The sequence below is a fragment of the Cupressus sempervirens genome, chromosome 7 (genome assembly GCF_028749045.1).
Source record: "Cupressus sempervirens isolate cs-2001-9-10 chromosome 7, ASM2874904v1, whole genome shotgun sequence".
NCBI lineage: Eukaryota > Viridiplantae > Streptophyta > Pinopsida > Cupressales > Cupressaceae > Cupressus > Cupressus sempervirens.
The window spans coordinates 916,504,306-916,522,954 of NC_143124.1; the positions used below are offsets into that span (position 1 = coordinate 916,504,306).

General features: G+C 35.3%; 1 protein-coding gene across 1 annotated transcript in view; it reads right to left on the reverse strand.

Annotated features, from left to right (window-relative positions):
* Positions 1 to 613: 613 nt before the first annotated feature.
* LOC149550516 (putative beta-1,3-galactosyltransferase 12) overlaps positions 614 to 18,649 on the reverse strand; it is an 80,186-nt gene continuing 62,150 nt past the window's right edge. Inside the window, exons 6-7 of the mRNA XM_089793513.1 lie at positions 1,933 to 2,075; positions 614 to 1,032 (exon numbers count right to left, since the gene is read on the reverse strand). Coding sequence (XP_089649639.1) covers positions 941 to 1,032; positions 1,933 to 2,075 — 235 coding nt within the window. The 3' untranslated portion in view covers positions 614 to 940. The remainder of the gene's footprint in view (positions 1,033 to 1,932; positions 2,076 to 18,649) is intronic.

The window sequence follows — 18,649 nt, forward strand, 5'->3', positions numbered from 1 at the left end:
TTGTCATTTGATACCTTCCCTTGTCTACGTTGCTGTCAAGTATTTGCCCTCAAGTGCATTTAGGTCTAGTACCTGCTCTTGGGTACATTGTTGTCGAGTATTTGCCCTCAAGTACTTTGTCGTCTAATTTTTGCTCTCGGTGACTTACACAATTCGCATATTACGCCATTAAGAAAAGTTCAGGCCTAAACTCACCAGCACATTAATTCAACGAAGGCACAAGACTGCGGTCACAACGGCACAAAGGAGGTTTGAACCTTAGTGGGGACAACACCACCACCACCACCACCACGCTGAGTGGTGAACACCAAGAAATGATGGAATATCATATCAGTCTAATAAGCAAATAAATAGTGCTAACTTTTGTAATTAGTTAAATGATAAAAGTGTTCGTAAATATTGCTGTGAGATATGTTAATTTTGAGTTGTTAGGTGGTTTGGATTGTTGAGTTTATAAAGGGTTTATAAAGCCATTTCGTAGCAAATGTAAATCAATTGTGTGCTTTATGTTTCAATTTCATGAACTTCTTGCCAATAGTTGGATCCATATATATTACTTCATTTTTTTGTTACCAATTCTTTCTTACAGTCAAGTATAAATAGAAATATAATATGACAATAAAATACTGCTTTCAAATGAATAACAAACCAAAAATGTGTTACCACACTAAAAAAGGCAAAATTTTATAAAACGCTGCTCATATGAGCCCCTTAAAGCAACAGGAAGCATCCTGAACATGAGGCTGCTTACTTACAGTTACTAAAGAAACCAAAGAAACAGGGAATTTTCTTCACAAGCTTAGAATAATGAATCATATAATACAGGTGGACAATGTTCCTCTCCTAATGATCAAGATCGATGATGCTGCATTCAGTCAAAGACTGTGACCATGAAAAGCAAGTCCTGGTAGCACTTGAAAATCCATATTAGTAAGAATTGTCATCGCTGCTTGTTAGGTGGTAATGTTGTGTTCCCCTTACATGATGCTTTTTTGTGGAGCTCCAGTAACCTATCAACCGGGTTGCAAAGACCTGCCAATCATTAAAAAAAATAAAACTTTCAGCGGAAGATTCTACAATTTACTCAAATTCTTCATGGAATCACTAAGGCCACATTAGAAAGATATATTATCGAATTTTCAAAATGGTTTTTCTGGACATGTTGCAATTCTCCTCAACCTTTCCAGCAGATTTGGGTGCTTAGTTTTACTTGATAGCAAAAGGGACAAATCTTTTAAAACACTCAAAAGCTTCTACCTTTCAGTGCTTGTCTCCATGAAGAAGGCAACCTATTGAATTTTAGGAAAGGTAAAATCATAACAATTAACATCCGGAGTATGGGAGCTCATTGGTGCAAAAATATTCAATAAAAATCAGTTTTTTTAACCTTTTCTTTAAACTGGACACCACATGCTCAACCAGAGTTATAGGGTTCTAGTCAAATTCAAGTTCCGACAAGCCAAATAAGAAAAATTAACCATGTATCACCGGGAGGACAAACATTTCATTCTAAGTGCAATTTGCATCATAATGAGAGCATAATGAATCCATCTGATGTCATAAATCTTCTTGGTGTGTTCTAGGTTCTTTATCGTGTCTCTCGTATCATGCTTCCTGGATTAGTTGAATATCCAGTAAAAGCTCCTCTTTGTATGGAGATCCTCTCATAGCCTAAACAATTCTGAGATACAATTGAACACAAATATCCTTATACATTTAAAATTCAAATCTACCACAAAATGAACAGCTTCGCCATGGAATGGAAACTATAAAATAGTGTCTAATTGAAGGCATTGCTCTAGATGTTCACATAATGAACTGTCACTTGTCCTGGGTGCCATGCATCTTGTGAGCTTGCTTGATTTCTAGGCTCTTTTTAGGTGTTTGACTTCAGGAAAGAGGGAGAAGAAATAATGAACATGAAACACTTACCAGAACACCTTGGGATATCCCATACAGCTACAGAAGTTGATGTACACTGAGGAGAACAGAGTTCCCGATTATCTTCATGGTCAACATTCATAGCCAACATCCATGCCCCAATGGTCACATCTTCATTGCTAAACATCCTAAAACTGTTAATGTATACATCCATTAGCATTCTTCCAATATTTTTCAAAATATGCAATAATCGTCTAATATTCGTTATGTTATTCACATTAATTTGGATTAATCCAGAATTTGAATTCTACAAGTTTTCAATATTGCAACATGTATTAAGGAAAACAAGAACATGTATATTTGGCCACTGAATTTGTAAACACCTGAATATTATATTAATATGGTGTTGGGAAAAGTTTGAGAATATAATACCTAGACTTGTGACTAAAATGTCTAAATTAAGAGTTGAAAACAGAACTAAAATGAAGATATCAGCATTTCTGTCATAAGGAAAATGAAGATAATGAAAATAGTAAAACACTACATGATAGATCTTTAAGAGAAGAGCTTAGGATATGGTGGGAAACGTATGATGTATTTGGAGAGCCAGGGATTCAACAAGATTGCTTAAGCATTGGTAAGGAAACACAATTGGACAAATCCAATGTAATGGCATATGCAGCCAAAATTGGAAAAGAAAAAATATATATATAATTCAACAAAATGCCAAACAGACAATAAATAACCAGAAAATAGAAACATGATGTGAGAAAAGAAATTGGTTACATGTATCCTCTACTCAAACAGCATTGCATAGGCTGAAGGTGAAGCCAATATGAAAATTTAAGCCTCTTGAAACCATACCGAGAAATCAGGTTTTCTGGCTACAAATACCTACTACACAATGTAAAATTTGTCCTTCTTGCCATACCTTTGAATGGGAAGCAGTTCTTGCTTCTGCAGAGTCTGGATCTGAAGGTGTTACCAGGTTACCTGAGAGGCTGCATCTGTAATGATGTGCTCTCCTTCCACTATTATTTACGGCTATCCTAGGATGGGTTGCTTACAGGCATGCAGACATTGTCACACACTGCAGGCTTAGTTTGTTGCTTTTCAATTTCAACAGAATAAGCTACCTTTGGAGCTGCCATAGATATTTTAGTTTGGTATGGAGAACCTTTTGACAAGGTGCCTACTAGTAGACTTGGAAGCTAATTTATCTTTTCCAGATTGTCACTTATTTCATTGAGAACTATATTTTGTTAACTTCTGCTTGAGCATTTCCTCAGGTTTAACAACAAAGGTAGCAACTCGCAAAGATGTAATCTGCAGATAAAACATCTCAGACTAAATGTCTAGTCATAAGCTAATGCAGTACTCAACTTTGTTGTTCTTGTATTTGTGGACACCAATTTTTGTAGACATAGTGTAGAATGCATTGGAGAACTCTTGAACCAAATGCTGTTGATGTATAATATTACTGCTGTGCTTCTGCATAAGATTGTGTGAGTATTGCATGGTTTCTTCAATTCCTCATTTAGGATTTTGTTTCATGTTAAGTAGAAGTAGATGAATGCAACATATTGAGTAGAAGTAGATGAATGGAACATATTGTTGAAAGGTGATTAATGATGAAGCTAGTGTCCTTACCTTTTGGTACTTGCTGGTTGTATGTAACAGTGCAAGGTTAGATCTAGGCCTAAATTTAAAGTGTTTAACTTCTATTAGGGATGCTCATTAAGATTGCACCTTCATAGGGTATTTGGATGAGCATTGACAATGTGAAAATCATTCTTACATCCCCAGAAGATAGCTCCCTCTTACGCTTGACTGATTTGGCAAAGCAAGGATTGGTCATAGGCTCACCCCATCATCAATATTATCTTGCATCCTTAGATTAGATTTTCTTTCTTGCAGTTTGTTGGTCAAAAATAGTTAGGAGTTAAAGTCAATTGGGTATCCATTCAATGAATAGTGCAAGTCCCTTTGTGATAACCAGCATATCACACCATAAAGACTGACTAAAGTCCACAATAAGAAGGAACCTTGAGGTTGTCTCATTTGATCACACAAGTTATCTATGTGGTTTAATGTATCAGCATCCTTATTCAAGAAAGAGTTAGAGATTTAGTGTTTCATCTCAAAATACTAAGTATTCGATTTAGTATGTTGTGGTAGAACAAAACTCACATCGACAGGTTTGAAGTTAGATTTGTTGAATACCTTTTTCCGAGGGCATTTTTGGCCAAAATGGACCTTGCTATTGTGTTCAAGGCAAGAAACAGACAAATTTTGACTATAAATTTGTCCATTTTCGACAAAATTGATTTTACGCTAGTAGTATAACACCCTTGAGTGTGGGGGGCCTTATGAAATTAATTTTTCATCAAAAGAGATAAATGAAATTTTGCGACCTCTTTTTATTTGGTGGGCACCATCATAGACTAAACCAGTGCAAAAATATCGCTGATATATCAACTTATCTCAATACGTTATACTAGGTCATAAAACACGTAACTTTATCGCCAAACTTATTGTCGACGAGTTGTCTTGTTATCACTAATAAGTCAGCGTTAAGTTACCAAAATATCGGTCGCAGTGCGCTAATAAGAATTGTCGGCCCAAATGACATTCATTTCACAATTTTTAATTTGCTAAGTGGGGTTTGGGAGAGGGAAAAAGGATTTTAAAGAGAAAAGTGTGATTTGCAGCATTTTAGAGCAAATTATTGTGGATTTGAAGTGGATTTGAATCTACTTTTATTTGTGAGGGCAAAATGAGCCACAAGATAAGCCATTTCTAAATCTCGAGGTATCCCACTATGCCTCCTTTTAAGAATCATTTATTATTTTCTAATCACTATTATTAGTATGGATTTTGCTATAAAAAATTAGATTCAACTCAAAATATAAAGGATCATAATGAATAATGTGGGTTGTGACCACGTGCCCCAATCAACCTTGAAAAAGAAGTGACAAGTAAAAATGGGCTCTCTGTATGGCCCACGTATCAGCAATCCCCTTGGCCACCATTCCTACTGCTTCTAGTAGACCACCACCACCAATGCCATAGTCATCCACTATAAATTGATTTTTTGTGCATACAAACACACTTGGAGTACAACCATCATTGGAGGCGGAACAACAATGTGCATCGACGAGTAGGCAATCAATGTACCAAGTTTTGGTACATCAACATCCCCTTCACCACCACCAGTGCCATAGTCATCTTCTATAGATAGATATTTTGTGCACAAAAAGACACCTGGAGTACTGCTATCGTTGGAGGTGGAACAGCAATGTGCATCAGCAAGTAGACATACAATGTGTCAAGTTTTGGTACTTCAACAACATCCCCTTCTATGTTGCAGCAAATCCATATTAGCTGAATTTAGCTACCAAAATTATTGTAGCAAAAAAGGGCTACGACGCCTTCTCCTGCAAACTTCAGTGGGAGGTTAGTTCACTTGTTTCATTTTTTATGTTTCACTGTTTTACTTAATTTTGTTGAATGTAATTTAATTTTTTAAAATTTCAATCAAAATTGTGTGCTTGACATTAATTTTACTTTGTAATTGTAGGTTGCTCAAGGATGCAGTTCTAGGGCCAAAGATGTGGTAGAATATCAAAATTAAAATGGAAACAATTTGGCTGCACCATTATTTTAGATAGATGGACTCATGGAAAAAATCACACCATCATCAATCTTTTGGTTTCTTGCAAGGATGAAGTTCTAAAATCCTTGAATGCCTCCAACACAATAAAGACAACTAAAACTTTGGCTCTAATATTAGAGAAAATTACAATGGAGGTGGGGATTGATAATGTGGTGCAAATCACAACTAACAACACAATGGCATATGTGTCAGCAAGTAGGATCCTCCAAGATAAATATAGTACACTTTTTTGGTCTCCTTGTGCAGTGCATGTCCTTGACCTTCTTGGAGGACATAGGAAAACTAGATTGGTCAATACCAATTGTAGAGGATGCAAGAAAGATAACAAAATACATGTACAATCAATCTTGGGTTTTGCTTTTGATGAGAGAGCACACCCAAAGGAAGGAGTTGGTAGAGCCGGAGTCATAAGGTTTGCAATGATTTTCTTAACATTGTAAAGTATTATTACTTCTTTGTAAGTCAAGCATGCCTATACTCAAGTTATTCAAAGAAGTCTGATGGAGAAAGCGTTGTGCACGTTGTCTTCGACAACCAATTTGTACAAATTGCTAGAAAATTTGTGAAAGTAACTTCGAAGCTTCAAAAGTTTTTTTATTTGATTTTTTGTATTCAAGATCAAGTCTTTCATTATTAATTTGTAACTCTAGTCTCTAATGATTAATGATAATCTTTTTCTACTTTTCAATTGCAGGTGTCAGACTCCTTGGTTAGAGTTCTCTACTTGGTAGATGGAGATCAAACACCAATGGGGTATCTTTATGATGCCATGAATAGGACCCAAGAGGCTGCCAAAAATTATTATAAGGGGGGACAGACTCAAATTTGACCCCATATGGAAAGTTATTGATAACAGGTTTGTAACTTTAGTCTCTGATGATTAATGAAAATCTTTTTCTACTTTTCAATTGTATGTGTTGGACACCTTGGTTAGAGTTCTCTGCTTGGTAGATGGAAACCAAACACCAATGGGGTATCTTTATGAGGCCATTAACAGGGCCAAAGAGGCTACCAGATATTGCTATAAGGTGGGACAAACTCAAATTTGAACCTATATGGGAAATTATTGATAGGAGGTGAAAAAATCAGCTCCACCAACCCATTCATGTGGCAAGGTACATCCTCAACCCTCACTTTCGCTTCTCTCCTACTTGGATCCCAATGGAGAAGTCATGGATGGCCTCACTGAATATATGCAAAGGATGGTACCCAAGGTTGAGGTGAGAGACCTCATTGTGGTGGAATTGGAAGTGCATCAAAATGCAAGGGGCAAGCTACTCTCTTCAGACTTGGCAAAGAGAGGAAGAAACACTCAAACCGTAGGTACAATATTTTGATTTTTGGAGTCCTTCGCATGCATGATAAGCAGATAACAACTAGGTCACTAAAATATGTTTACACCATGCTTTCTAACTCTTTAATATTTTATTTTGCAAATGCTTGGAGCCGAAATTGGGGTGGAAATGCCCCAAATCTGCAAAGACTTTCCCTCTGAATTTTGCGTCAACCTTGTAGGTTATCCAATTCTGAACGGGATTGGAACTTGTTCAAAGCCATCCACATGAAGAAGAGGAACAAGTTAGCATGGAAATGCGTCAATGACCTTGTTTTTGTGTGAAACGATCTTTGGTTACGCATAAGAGAGGCAAGGGAAACATGTTACACATAAGAAAGGCAAAGGAAACACCAACTAGTGCACTTGATTTGGATGAAACAGATATTGATAAGTTACTCATTTATCTCTTATAATTTCCCAATATGTTTTTTGGCCCTTGGCAATAATTTGTCGACAATGATATTTTGAACTATGGGCAGCATTATTTTATCTTGTAGTTTTATTGTTTACAAAAGTTGAAGGAAAAAAGAGATTATAATTTTTTTTAAATGAATAGAACTTTTGTATGTCATTTGTTTGCAAACCCATGCAGCAAATTGGTCACCATATTCAAGTTTTTTGGTTGGTGCCTTTAATATGGTTGGTTGTGGTCCTTGTTTTTCGCACTTAAGGCATTTGCAATTGCATTGTCGCCTCACCAACCAAGTGCTAAGAACTAAACCCTCTACCACCCTTCAAACCACACCTCCAATGGAAGCCACCCACTTGCAACCATCACTTCACCCAACCAACACTAGCCTCCGACGCTTGCCTCCCAGCCCTATAGTCACATCTACTCAAGCGAATGGGGACTCAAAGAAAGTATCAACATGGCATAATTGGGAAAATTGCCATAATTTTCACATACAATAATGCTTTTTGGCAAACAAGATATCGTCAAAAAGCTGATTTTGATCACTGTTAATTGGTGCAAGTATCTTCCTTTGATTGTTTCTGTTGTAATTTATAGCCTATTGACGTTAGAAGTACATTTTGTCTTCTAAGCTTTTATGTTTTAAACAGATACTCCTTTGTTGTAGTTCTTGTGACATTAACAAGGTTTTCCAAAGATCTTTCATTCTATCCATGCACTTTTTCCAGATTTTTACTTGGATATAATTATTATAGATTTATTTGTTTAACACTGATTAAATACTTGGATGTTTATGTACCTAGAACATGGATGGCTTCATTCAAGTTGCCTCATGAGTATTCAGCATTTTGTCCTTTACGGACTACTTGAACATTCTTTTGTAAGTGTTTTCCATTTGTAAACGCTTAAAAAATAATGTGTTACACTTGTACTTGTATTTTGCGGAACTCTGCACAAAAGTTGTACCATATTATTGAACTCACATTGTAATAACCCTCACCGGTTATAACTTCCAACTTGTACTTTCACTCAAAATATTTACACAAACAGTTGGTCTACATGCAATGCTTGATACCACTATAATATCCCCTACCTATTCTGATCTTAAATTTTCAATTTTGACTATTAAGCATTTCAACAAACACTAGTCAAGCAAGATCAACCTCGAAATTTCTGAGTTCTTGTGTCACAAAACACCACACAACAGGTACTATGCATAGAAATTCTGTCAAACACTCATATGGCATCAGAAATCTGGTATGTTACTTGTGATTAAAAGGCACAAACCCCAACACATAGCATTCAAGTTCAACTCCACAAAATTATAAAGCTTTACATTTCAACATTTAAACAAAAAGTTGGTATGCAAGCTGGAGTTCACTATAACAACATGAATTTACACAATAGCATTTTAAAATATAGATTTGAATAAAAAATGGTAACAAATCACTGTCCCTAGATGAGAAATTACTGTTGATGTTTGGTAGCTTCCATCGAATAAACCTATGAGTTAATACTATTGTGTGTGTGTGTGTATATGAGATATATCTAAGTATTATTATGTGAGAAATTAATATAATAATAATTCAACCTATGAGTTAATACTATTGTGTGTGTGTGTAAATGAGATATATCTAAGTATTCTTATGTGAGAAATTAATATAATAATAATTCAACCTATGAGTTAATACTATTGTGCGTGTGTGTATGAGATATATCTAAGTATTATTATGTGAGAAATTAATATAATAATAATTCATGGAAGAGATATATATATATATATATATAATATTAAAATTGATCATTATATTAATTACATAATAATGAATAATGTCCCATGAAGGGACATGTCTCTTCTTGGCTCATTTCCCAATATAAAATATAAGAGATCTTTGCCTTTAAGAAAACACATATCATACAGGCAGTGCTGATACATTTGCAGCGATCCTCTAAATCTCAACACGATATCAGAGCAGGCTGCAATTGTATCAAGGAATAAGAAAACAGAGAGTAGAAGTAATGCCAAATCTTCATACCCAGGTATGGATACACAAATAACAAGAATAATATATATTAAAGGCAGCATACCACTGTTGAAGGAACGATAAAAGACCAGCGTCAAAGGATATCACAGAGATAAATATAAACCACAGATCACGTGAAGGTAAAACATGTATAAATCTGCAAGATTCAATACAAGGGATTTAATGCTTACCATATTAAAAGGAGAAAGGTAACATTGAGGTGGGACCAACTACAAACAAAAAACTTGCGTATCAGTCAATATAGGAAGGATACAGAACGGGACTGACGGTCGGGTATAGGAGTCAATGATATCAGGAAAGTGGAAGATAGGATTGCAGGTTACCGAGAAATAAATATGAAGATTATTTTTTGGGAAAAAAGGGTGACTGATCATTTGGGTCAAGTCCATTATTACGTGAGCGCAAAGGACAGTTTAAAACACCTCTAATTTCACTTATAAAATTCCCCACGTGGAGGTAGGGACTACTAAACATTAACTACAATACGTTTGGAATGACAATTACCGCCTTCTATAAAATGTAAGGACTACATTTTAAAAAGGGATTAATATATGTCGTTGCCACTTGAACTTGTGCAATAAGGATTAAGGAGTCATGAGACCAGCGACAAAGAACAAAGGCAAAAACCCAATCGCTAAAATATTGCAGATTTGATTATTTCTGCATAGAGACACCATTCACATATACCACGAAAAACCTTTATATGTTGGGGACAATATCAAGTATGGAGAAAGTGCAGTTCAAGTGTTTTTTAATCAAGAATTATTGAGCAACATAATCATGTTCCTTGCAAGGGACTTTACATATATAGTCATAAGATGAACACATCAGCGACGATGAGGACAATCAAAGATATTAAGTGAGATACATATTTTCTGATTATTATATCTTGAGAACTACCTTTTACTTCTTGTAGTTAACTCTTATTTGTATTTCTATACCTACTATAAGAACTATTTGCCTTGATCTTTTTCTTTCTCTCCGAGGATGCTCTTGTAGGAAAAAGAAGATTGATCTTAGATTCAGAGGGGGTTTAACACTTCATCAGAGACAACATTGGATGAGGATCTGAGAGGATTGATATTCATAGGGAGTCTGAAAATCTGTGTGACTGCACGATTTTAATGGGCTTGCCCCCTGTGTACATCATGGGGAAGTGACGACTTTCAAATGATCATCACTTGTATTTGTAAAAGTTATTGGAAGGTGACGATCTTTAAATAATTTAATCTTCTATTATGGACATCTTATGATGTCTAAGCAGATCATGATAGATGATAACTTGCATGTTGGATTAAGTTCCTTAAACAGACTATGGCCTTCTACTGTAATGGACATCTTATGGTGTCTAAGTAGACCATGATAGATAATAACTTGCATGGCGGATTAAGTTCCTTAAACAAACCATGGCCTTCTATTGTGATGAATATCTTATGGTGTCTAGGTAGATCATGATAGATGATAACTAGCATGGCGGATTAAGTTCCTTTAATAGACAATGGTCTTCTATTCAAATGGACATCTTATGGTGTCTAAGCAAATCTTGATAGATGACAACTTGCATGGTGGATTAAATTCCTTAAACAAACTATGAATGTTCCTATGATAAGTATCATTAAGGATACGTGTGCACATACTTTAAGAATATTTTTGAGTACTTGGTGAATGTCATGTGACTTGACCTTCAAAATGCCACTACTCTTGACATCATGAGATGATATCTAAATGGTGAATATCTTTTGGTCAAAGATATCCTTAGTTACCTAGTTCTCCCCCCAACCTTCGAACCAAGTGAATTTCGAACCAGTCTTTGGTTCTTGTCTCGGTTCCCTTTTGGGTTCCACTTGGGTTCAAACCCAGGTAGGTTGGTTCCTCTAGGTTGAACCGTGGTCGAACCAAGGTAGACCCAAGCGAATCAAGTGCAAATCGCGTACAGTTCCACTGAGTAACATTTTAAAATTTAGTGCAGAAAATTATTATTACAGAATTTGAATAAAGAGCTTTAACATTACAAAACAAAATTTGCCAAAGTTTAGATATATGTTACATCAAATTAAACTAGCACTAAGATATTTTCTAGTGAAATTTCTATATCCAATTGCTGATCATGAGCCCTGTCTGATTAATTTGAAGCTTTGTATTGTGAAAAATCATATTTTAAACATTAAACATCTTCAATAGGTGAAGCGAGTTGCAAGCTACTTATATAACATTTCAAGTAGGATGTTAATTACAAAGAAACAAACTCTCTGTACAATAAAAAATAATGAGTATTTGACAACTTAGACAGTAGGAATGTCATTAGTGCAACTAATCCCATTGACATTGCCACTATTTGTGAATCAACTAATGGCTTTGATGATGAAAAGAAGATGAAGATTTAGTTAATCCATTAGATGGTTAAAACTTAAGTTCTAATAGTTGAAAGTCAAAATAATGATACTTGGACTCGATATTATTTAATATTTTGGTGTTGATAATAGATATGATCTTATGATTACAAGTTTATAGTGTTTTTGTTGTTTTTATGATACTATGTGGCATTATAATCTTAATTCATTCTTCTTGCTTGCATAGATATGTATATGTATATGTATATGTATGCATATACATATTTTTTGTTAACGAACCCAAACCCCATTTCAAAAAATTTCCGTACTAGCAAATCGGTTCTTCGAACCTCAACTTGAACTCAAACTCAAAATGGTAACCTAGAAGATATCTTTAAAATTTGTTATTCCTGATTTTACATTGAGGTTATATTATATCTTGTGTTTATCCTCCCTTGCTAAGAGGGAGTGTTGGTGTTTGGTAGCTTCAATCGGATAAACCTATGAGTCAATACTATTGTATATATATATATATATATATATATATATATATATATATATATATATATATATATATATGAGATGTATCTAAGTATTATTATGTGAGAGAAATTAATATCATGGAAAATATTTATATAACTATGAATAAACAAGTATGGGAAGGACTAGGGCCACTACAAAGAAAATGTTTGTTGAAACAAATCAAAGATGCTGCTGAGAAGATGGACGAGTTGGAGGAACAAGCAGCTGAGATGATGAGAATGGGTTACTACTCGATTGTTGCCCTCCCCCCCTAGTCTTTTTTGTTTCTTTTTGGTTTCCAGGGTGTTTTGTGTTGTCTTTTGGTGCTGGTTTTCTTGTGTTGGCTCTGTCTTTTGTGTATTGTTGTCTACTAGGCTTTAATGCTTAATCTCTAGATCTTTTGTACAGGGTTTCAGGGCCCCTTCAAAACCTATTTTCTTAATCAAAAACTATAATTATAGTTGGTCGTTATATTAATTACGTAATAATGAATAGACATGTCCCATGAAGGGACATGTCTGTTCTTGGCTCATTTCCCAATATAAATATAAGAGGCCGCTGCCTTTGGAAAACACATACCCTGTAAGCAATGCTAATACACTTGTAGCAATCCTCTAAATCTCAACAATTACAATAAACATATAGCAAACCATCCAACGAAGATTTCTACATTTATGAAGCTGAAAGGTAAAATGAAAGAGAAGTTGTTGCTTTACCTAAATATACCAAACCATCAATTTGAAAATGTAGACCCAATCCATACTCAACCAATGTCCAAGCCTATCACCGTATCATACTCTGTTGGAAATTATCTCAGAGGGGCCTTAAAGTTGGACGTGTGAACTCTTAGACATGTGCTTCACTTCTAGAGTTTTCATTTAGGATGTCGCCTGAAGTCTGTAACCTATGATCTCTTCTTGGCTTGAATGGAGATCTCCTTGAACAAATGACTTCAAATTGCGTGCATACAAACCTCACCATTAAACACCAATGTGAAATCTGATTTGAACCCACCAATCTTGGAAGGTATGGGTTTTTGTCCAGCCTACACAAATTTCAAGGGTTTTTGTCTTTAGAACATCCAATCCTTAATTTACATAAATAATTCAATATCCAATTCTCATAGCATGCCTCAAGTGAAAGCATAGCCTTGCTTAAATATCTTTTTGTTGGTGAATGCTTGTGCTTTTAGCAATGTGGGACTAAATATTTTTTATTTTTTAATCCCTCCTTATGTAGTAGCTTCTTGAACAAGTTGGAAAGCTTTAATAACTTAGATTGAGTTTATATTATAAATTTATTATAGTCACTCCTTAATTCAATTATTGATATGCACTTGACAATTAATCAGTATTAACATATAAATTTAATTATAATTATAATATTATGAGTCCATCATTAATCATCACAAATCAATCCTGACTTCACTAGGAGGTAGCCCATTGCATTCACTGCTAATGAGGGTGCCTTACTAAAAATATTAAGGGTCCATCTCTATTAACCCTTGATTAATTAAAATTAGTAAATCCCTAACAACTTGATCAACATAAAGATGTCAAAGGTCATCACTGCAAATGAGGTCGGTCTAGGTGCCCTACCAAATATAGAAATGTTGGATAAATAACTTACTCTAAATAGTAAGTGTACCAAAGTGAACCAAAAAAAGAGCAACCTTAAATGCTAATGTTATTTGAAAGGGAAGGAGCCTCTTATTATGCCTGCTAGGACCCCTCTAACCTTCTGACTTAGTCTAAAAGGACCAATGATAAGCTAATCCAAACAATCTCTAATGCTCATGAAAAAAGGGGACATTATAGTGTGTCCTCCCTAAAATTGCTTGTCCCCAAGCAATCATGAATGTAAAGAAGCTCCACTACAATGAAGTCCAAAGGAAGATTGAAACGCCCCACATTGAAACACAATAGTCGTAGCACTAGCATAACCACAACTGCTAAATGAACAACCCATTTGTCCAATCTCTACATGCTAAATCTGTGCATTTGAGACAAATCATATACATGAGGATCGAAAGTGAAATTGCAAGTAATCCACACCATGTACACACTGCAATACCTCCCGGTGGGCCAAGACTGGAACCCCAATGCATGTGAAAGATCCCAAAACACAATAAAAAGTGTCCAACAAAATAATCTTGGATCCCAAAACTTGAATAGAAATCTGCCAAGAACAACCTTAGACTTTAGTTGCACTAATCTGATCACAACATCACCATGTTGCAAATGATGAATCAATCTAATGGGACCCATCCAACCTACAATGCTAACTATGTCACCACCTGGATCCTAGCATAAACGAAAGTCAAATTCATCCATCATAAGGAGGTCAAAATATTTGGAAGCATCTACTATACCAAATATCCCTCTACACTCTATCAAACCCCCATGGGTCTAAAATCCAACTAAACCATGGAGATAAAAACTCTCATAGATATTTATATCCAACAACAATATCCATTCTCCACTAAATTGCCATGGATGTGCTGACTCTACAAGTGGTCCCCCACCAACTTGTAGCTATTGATTCCATCTACTAAAGATGGTGAATTTCCATCCCACAGAGAATGTACAATCTCAAAGCCAATCCACATCAAAGCATCATCAAACCCTCTACATGTGGGTCAAAATAAACATGATGAGCAATCCTCAATATGTAGTTATGGTAGAAAGATCCAATCTCTGTCAATGGCTCATCATTGACTACTCAGAATCGGGAGATGGCTCCAATCTCTAGTCCCGAACAGTTGATTGGGCAAGGAATCTGTTAGCCCTCTCTACAAACCCAACCACAATCTCTACGAGGAAGCATATATTTAGAGTATCTATACCAAATGTTGAATGTTGCATGAACCTCAAATGAGAGTAGCCTCAGTGACTCCAAATGATCCCTCTTGAAATTTTGAACTCTCAATCAAGTACTCAATAAACAAATTTGAGCAGAAAAAACAATATGAGACATAATCAACATATTCTTCTGCAACCCTCGATTGATCACTCTAACTCTGCGACACAACAAGATGGCATCCAAAATTAGCAGCATGGGATGAAGTAACGAATTTTCATTCTAAGGAGGGAAACAAATCTACAAGAGAATTGTAATCCCAACTAGATGACATTATGTGAGTCCCCTGTGAAGATGGAGTAGTGTCCTATACTAACACAACTCTCCAGAGGATCCACCACTGCCACACAAGACCTATCAACAATCTAACCTGCAAAACTTGTTATAGTATTAACCTCAGGAGAACCTAATGCAAAAAATGGTCCTTTACTGATCTCAACGAAAATACTTATCACATGTGAGACTACTACACTTGTATCAAAGATAGATATAAGCACATCCTCGCTACAACCCACAAATATATGACCATAATCATCATTGTACAAGACTATAATGTACCTGCAACTGGTGAAGACTGTGTCTAACTCAACTCCAACAACGCACTCTCAAAGGAGTCCATAGTCACCTCAAGCTCATAGGTGATCTCGTCTACCTCCTCTTCCTTCCCCTTAGTGCATCATAGCAACTACAATCCCACTTGAGAAGATAATCATTGTCAACTAGTAACTATAAGTAGTTGCGTTTCATTATCTAAAAAGCTTCTCGAAGTTCATGGAAACCCACTAGAGAAAGACCAATATCATTGTGCTCATCTGTCAAAGGGGTACTTAAACCAAAGGTAGCCAACATCTGACAAGCAACAGCAAAATGCCCTACGTCTACAGCAACCATGTTGTCATTAACCTTCAGTTGACCAAGCAAATGATGATGACTTTGAAACTAGTGAATTTCATTCAAGCATTCTGACCCAAAATATGTATTGTGATATGACATTGTATCTACATCACTCACCTCATGGTAAGAGGCATCATGTGTGCTATCACCAACGCACACATTGACAACTACGACACTGTTGCTATGTGCCTCATATGATGGCTCAAAAGAAACTCTAAAAACTACTAATTTAACAATGTCTTCACACACTTCTTCCAAGGAAGTTGCATGTCCAACCAAAGCATGATCCTAAGACTACATATTTGCAGTGCTTCTAGATTAGATTGTGTAGGTAGTTTTTGCATCAACTTTTTGGATGGCACTTTGTGATCATGGATAAAAGAGAGTACAAACAATGTTTAACCATAATTCCCTCCCATGAAGGGTATTGATTAAAGCCAATAGATTTCCACAATCAATAAAACTATTTGCAATGCTTTTGGATTAGATTTCATATGTAGATTTTGCATCAACATTTTGGATCACTCTGTGATCCATCATCAAGATGAAAGAGAGAGCAAACAAAATTTAACCATAATTCCCTCCCATGAAGGGTATCTACTACATTAAATTATTTGCAATGTTACCTTACCGGATTAGATTGCAAGTGTAGTTTTTGCATCAACTTTTCAGATCACACTATGTGATCGTCATCAAGATGAAAGAGAGCACACCTATGAAGGATATCAGTTAAAGCCAATAGATTTCCACAATCCATGAAATTATTCGTAGTGCTTCTATATCAAATTGTGTATGTATTTTTTGCATCAACATTTTGGATCACTCCCTGTAATCCATCATTAGGATGAAAGAGGGGGCACGAACAAAATTTAATCATAATTCCCTTCCACAAAGGGTACAATTCAAGCTAGTAGATTTCCACAATCCATGAAATTATATGCAGTGCTTTTGGATTAGATTGCTTATGTAGCTTTTGTATCAACATTCCAAATCATACCTCATGATCCATCATCGAGATAGCACAAACAAAATTTAACCATAATTCCCTCCCATGAAGGGTATCAATTAAAGTTGGTAGATTTCCACAATCCATGAAATTATTTGTAGTGATTTTGGATTAGATTGCTAATGTAGTTTTTGCATTAATGTTTTGGAACACACTCTATGATCCATCATCAAGATGAAATAGAGAACGAACAAAATTTAAACATAATTCCCTCCCATGAAGGGTAACGATTAAAGCCAATAGATTTCCAAAATCCATGCAAAGAGTATCAATTAAAGCTAGTAGATTTCCACAATTAATGAAAATATTTGTAGTGCTTCTAGATAAGATTGTGTATGTAGGTTTTGCATCAACGTCTTGGATCACACTCTATGATCCATCATCAGGATGGAAGAGAACATGAACAAAATTTAACCACAACTCTCTCCCATGAAGAATATCAATTAAAGCCAATAAATTTCAACAATCCATGAAGGTATTTGCAGTGCTTATGAATTAGATTGCATGTGTAGTTATTGCATCAACATTTCAGATCCCACTTTGTGATCCATCGTAGTGAAACAAAGCACAAACAAAATTTAACCTTAATTCCCTCCCATAAAGGGTAATCAATTAAAGCCAATAGATTTCCACAGTGCATGAAATTATTTGCACTGATTCTTGATTAGATTATATATGTAGTATTTGCATCAACGTTTCGCATCACATTTTGTGATCCATCATCATGATGAAAGCAAGCACAAATAAAGTTTAACCATTATTCCCTCCTATGAAGGATATTGATTAAAGTCAATAGATTTCTACAATCGAAGATATTATTTGCAATGTTTTTGGATTAGATTGTGTGTAGTTTTGCCATCAATGTTTCAGAACATACTCTGTAATGTGTCACCATGTTGAAAGAGAGCACAAAAAAAATTAAGCATAATTCCCTCCCATGAAGGATAACAATTAAAGCCAGTAGATTTCCATGATCCACGAGCTTATCCGCAGTGCTTCTAGATTAGATTACGTATGTAGTTTTCGCATCAACATTTTGGATCACACTCTATAATCCATCATCAAGGTGAAAGAGAGCACAAACAAATTTAACCATTATTCACTTCCACAAAGGTTATCAATAAAAGCAAGTACATTTCCACAATCAATGAAATTAATTACACTGCTTCTGGATTAGATAGTGTATGAAGTTTTTGCATCGATTTTTCGGATCACACTCTGTGATCCATCATCAAGATGAAAGAGAGAACTAAGAAAGTTTAAACATAATACCCTCTAATGAAGGGTATCGATTAAAACTAGCAGATTTCACAATCCATGAAATTATTTTAAGTGTTGTTGGATTAGATTGTGTATGTAGCTTTTGCAATAATGTCTCGGACCATACTTTGGGATCCATCATCAGGATGGAATATAGAACAAACAAAATTTAACCATAATTCCCTCCTATGAAGGGTGTCAATTAAAGCCAATAGATTTCCACAATCCATGAAATTATTTGCAATGCTTCTAGATTAGATTGTGTATGTATTTTTTGCATCGACATTTTAGATCACACTCTCTGATCCATCATCAGGATGCAAGAGAGCACAAAAAAAATTTAACTACTATTCCCTCCCATGAAGGGTATCAATTAAAGACAATAAAATTTCACAATCCATGAAATTATATGCAGTGCTTTTGGATTA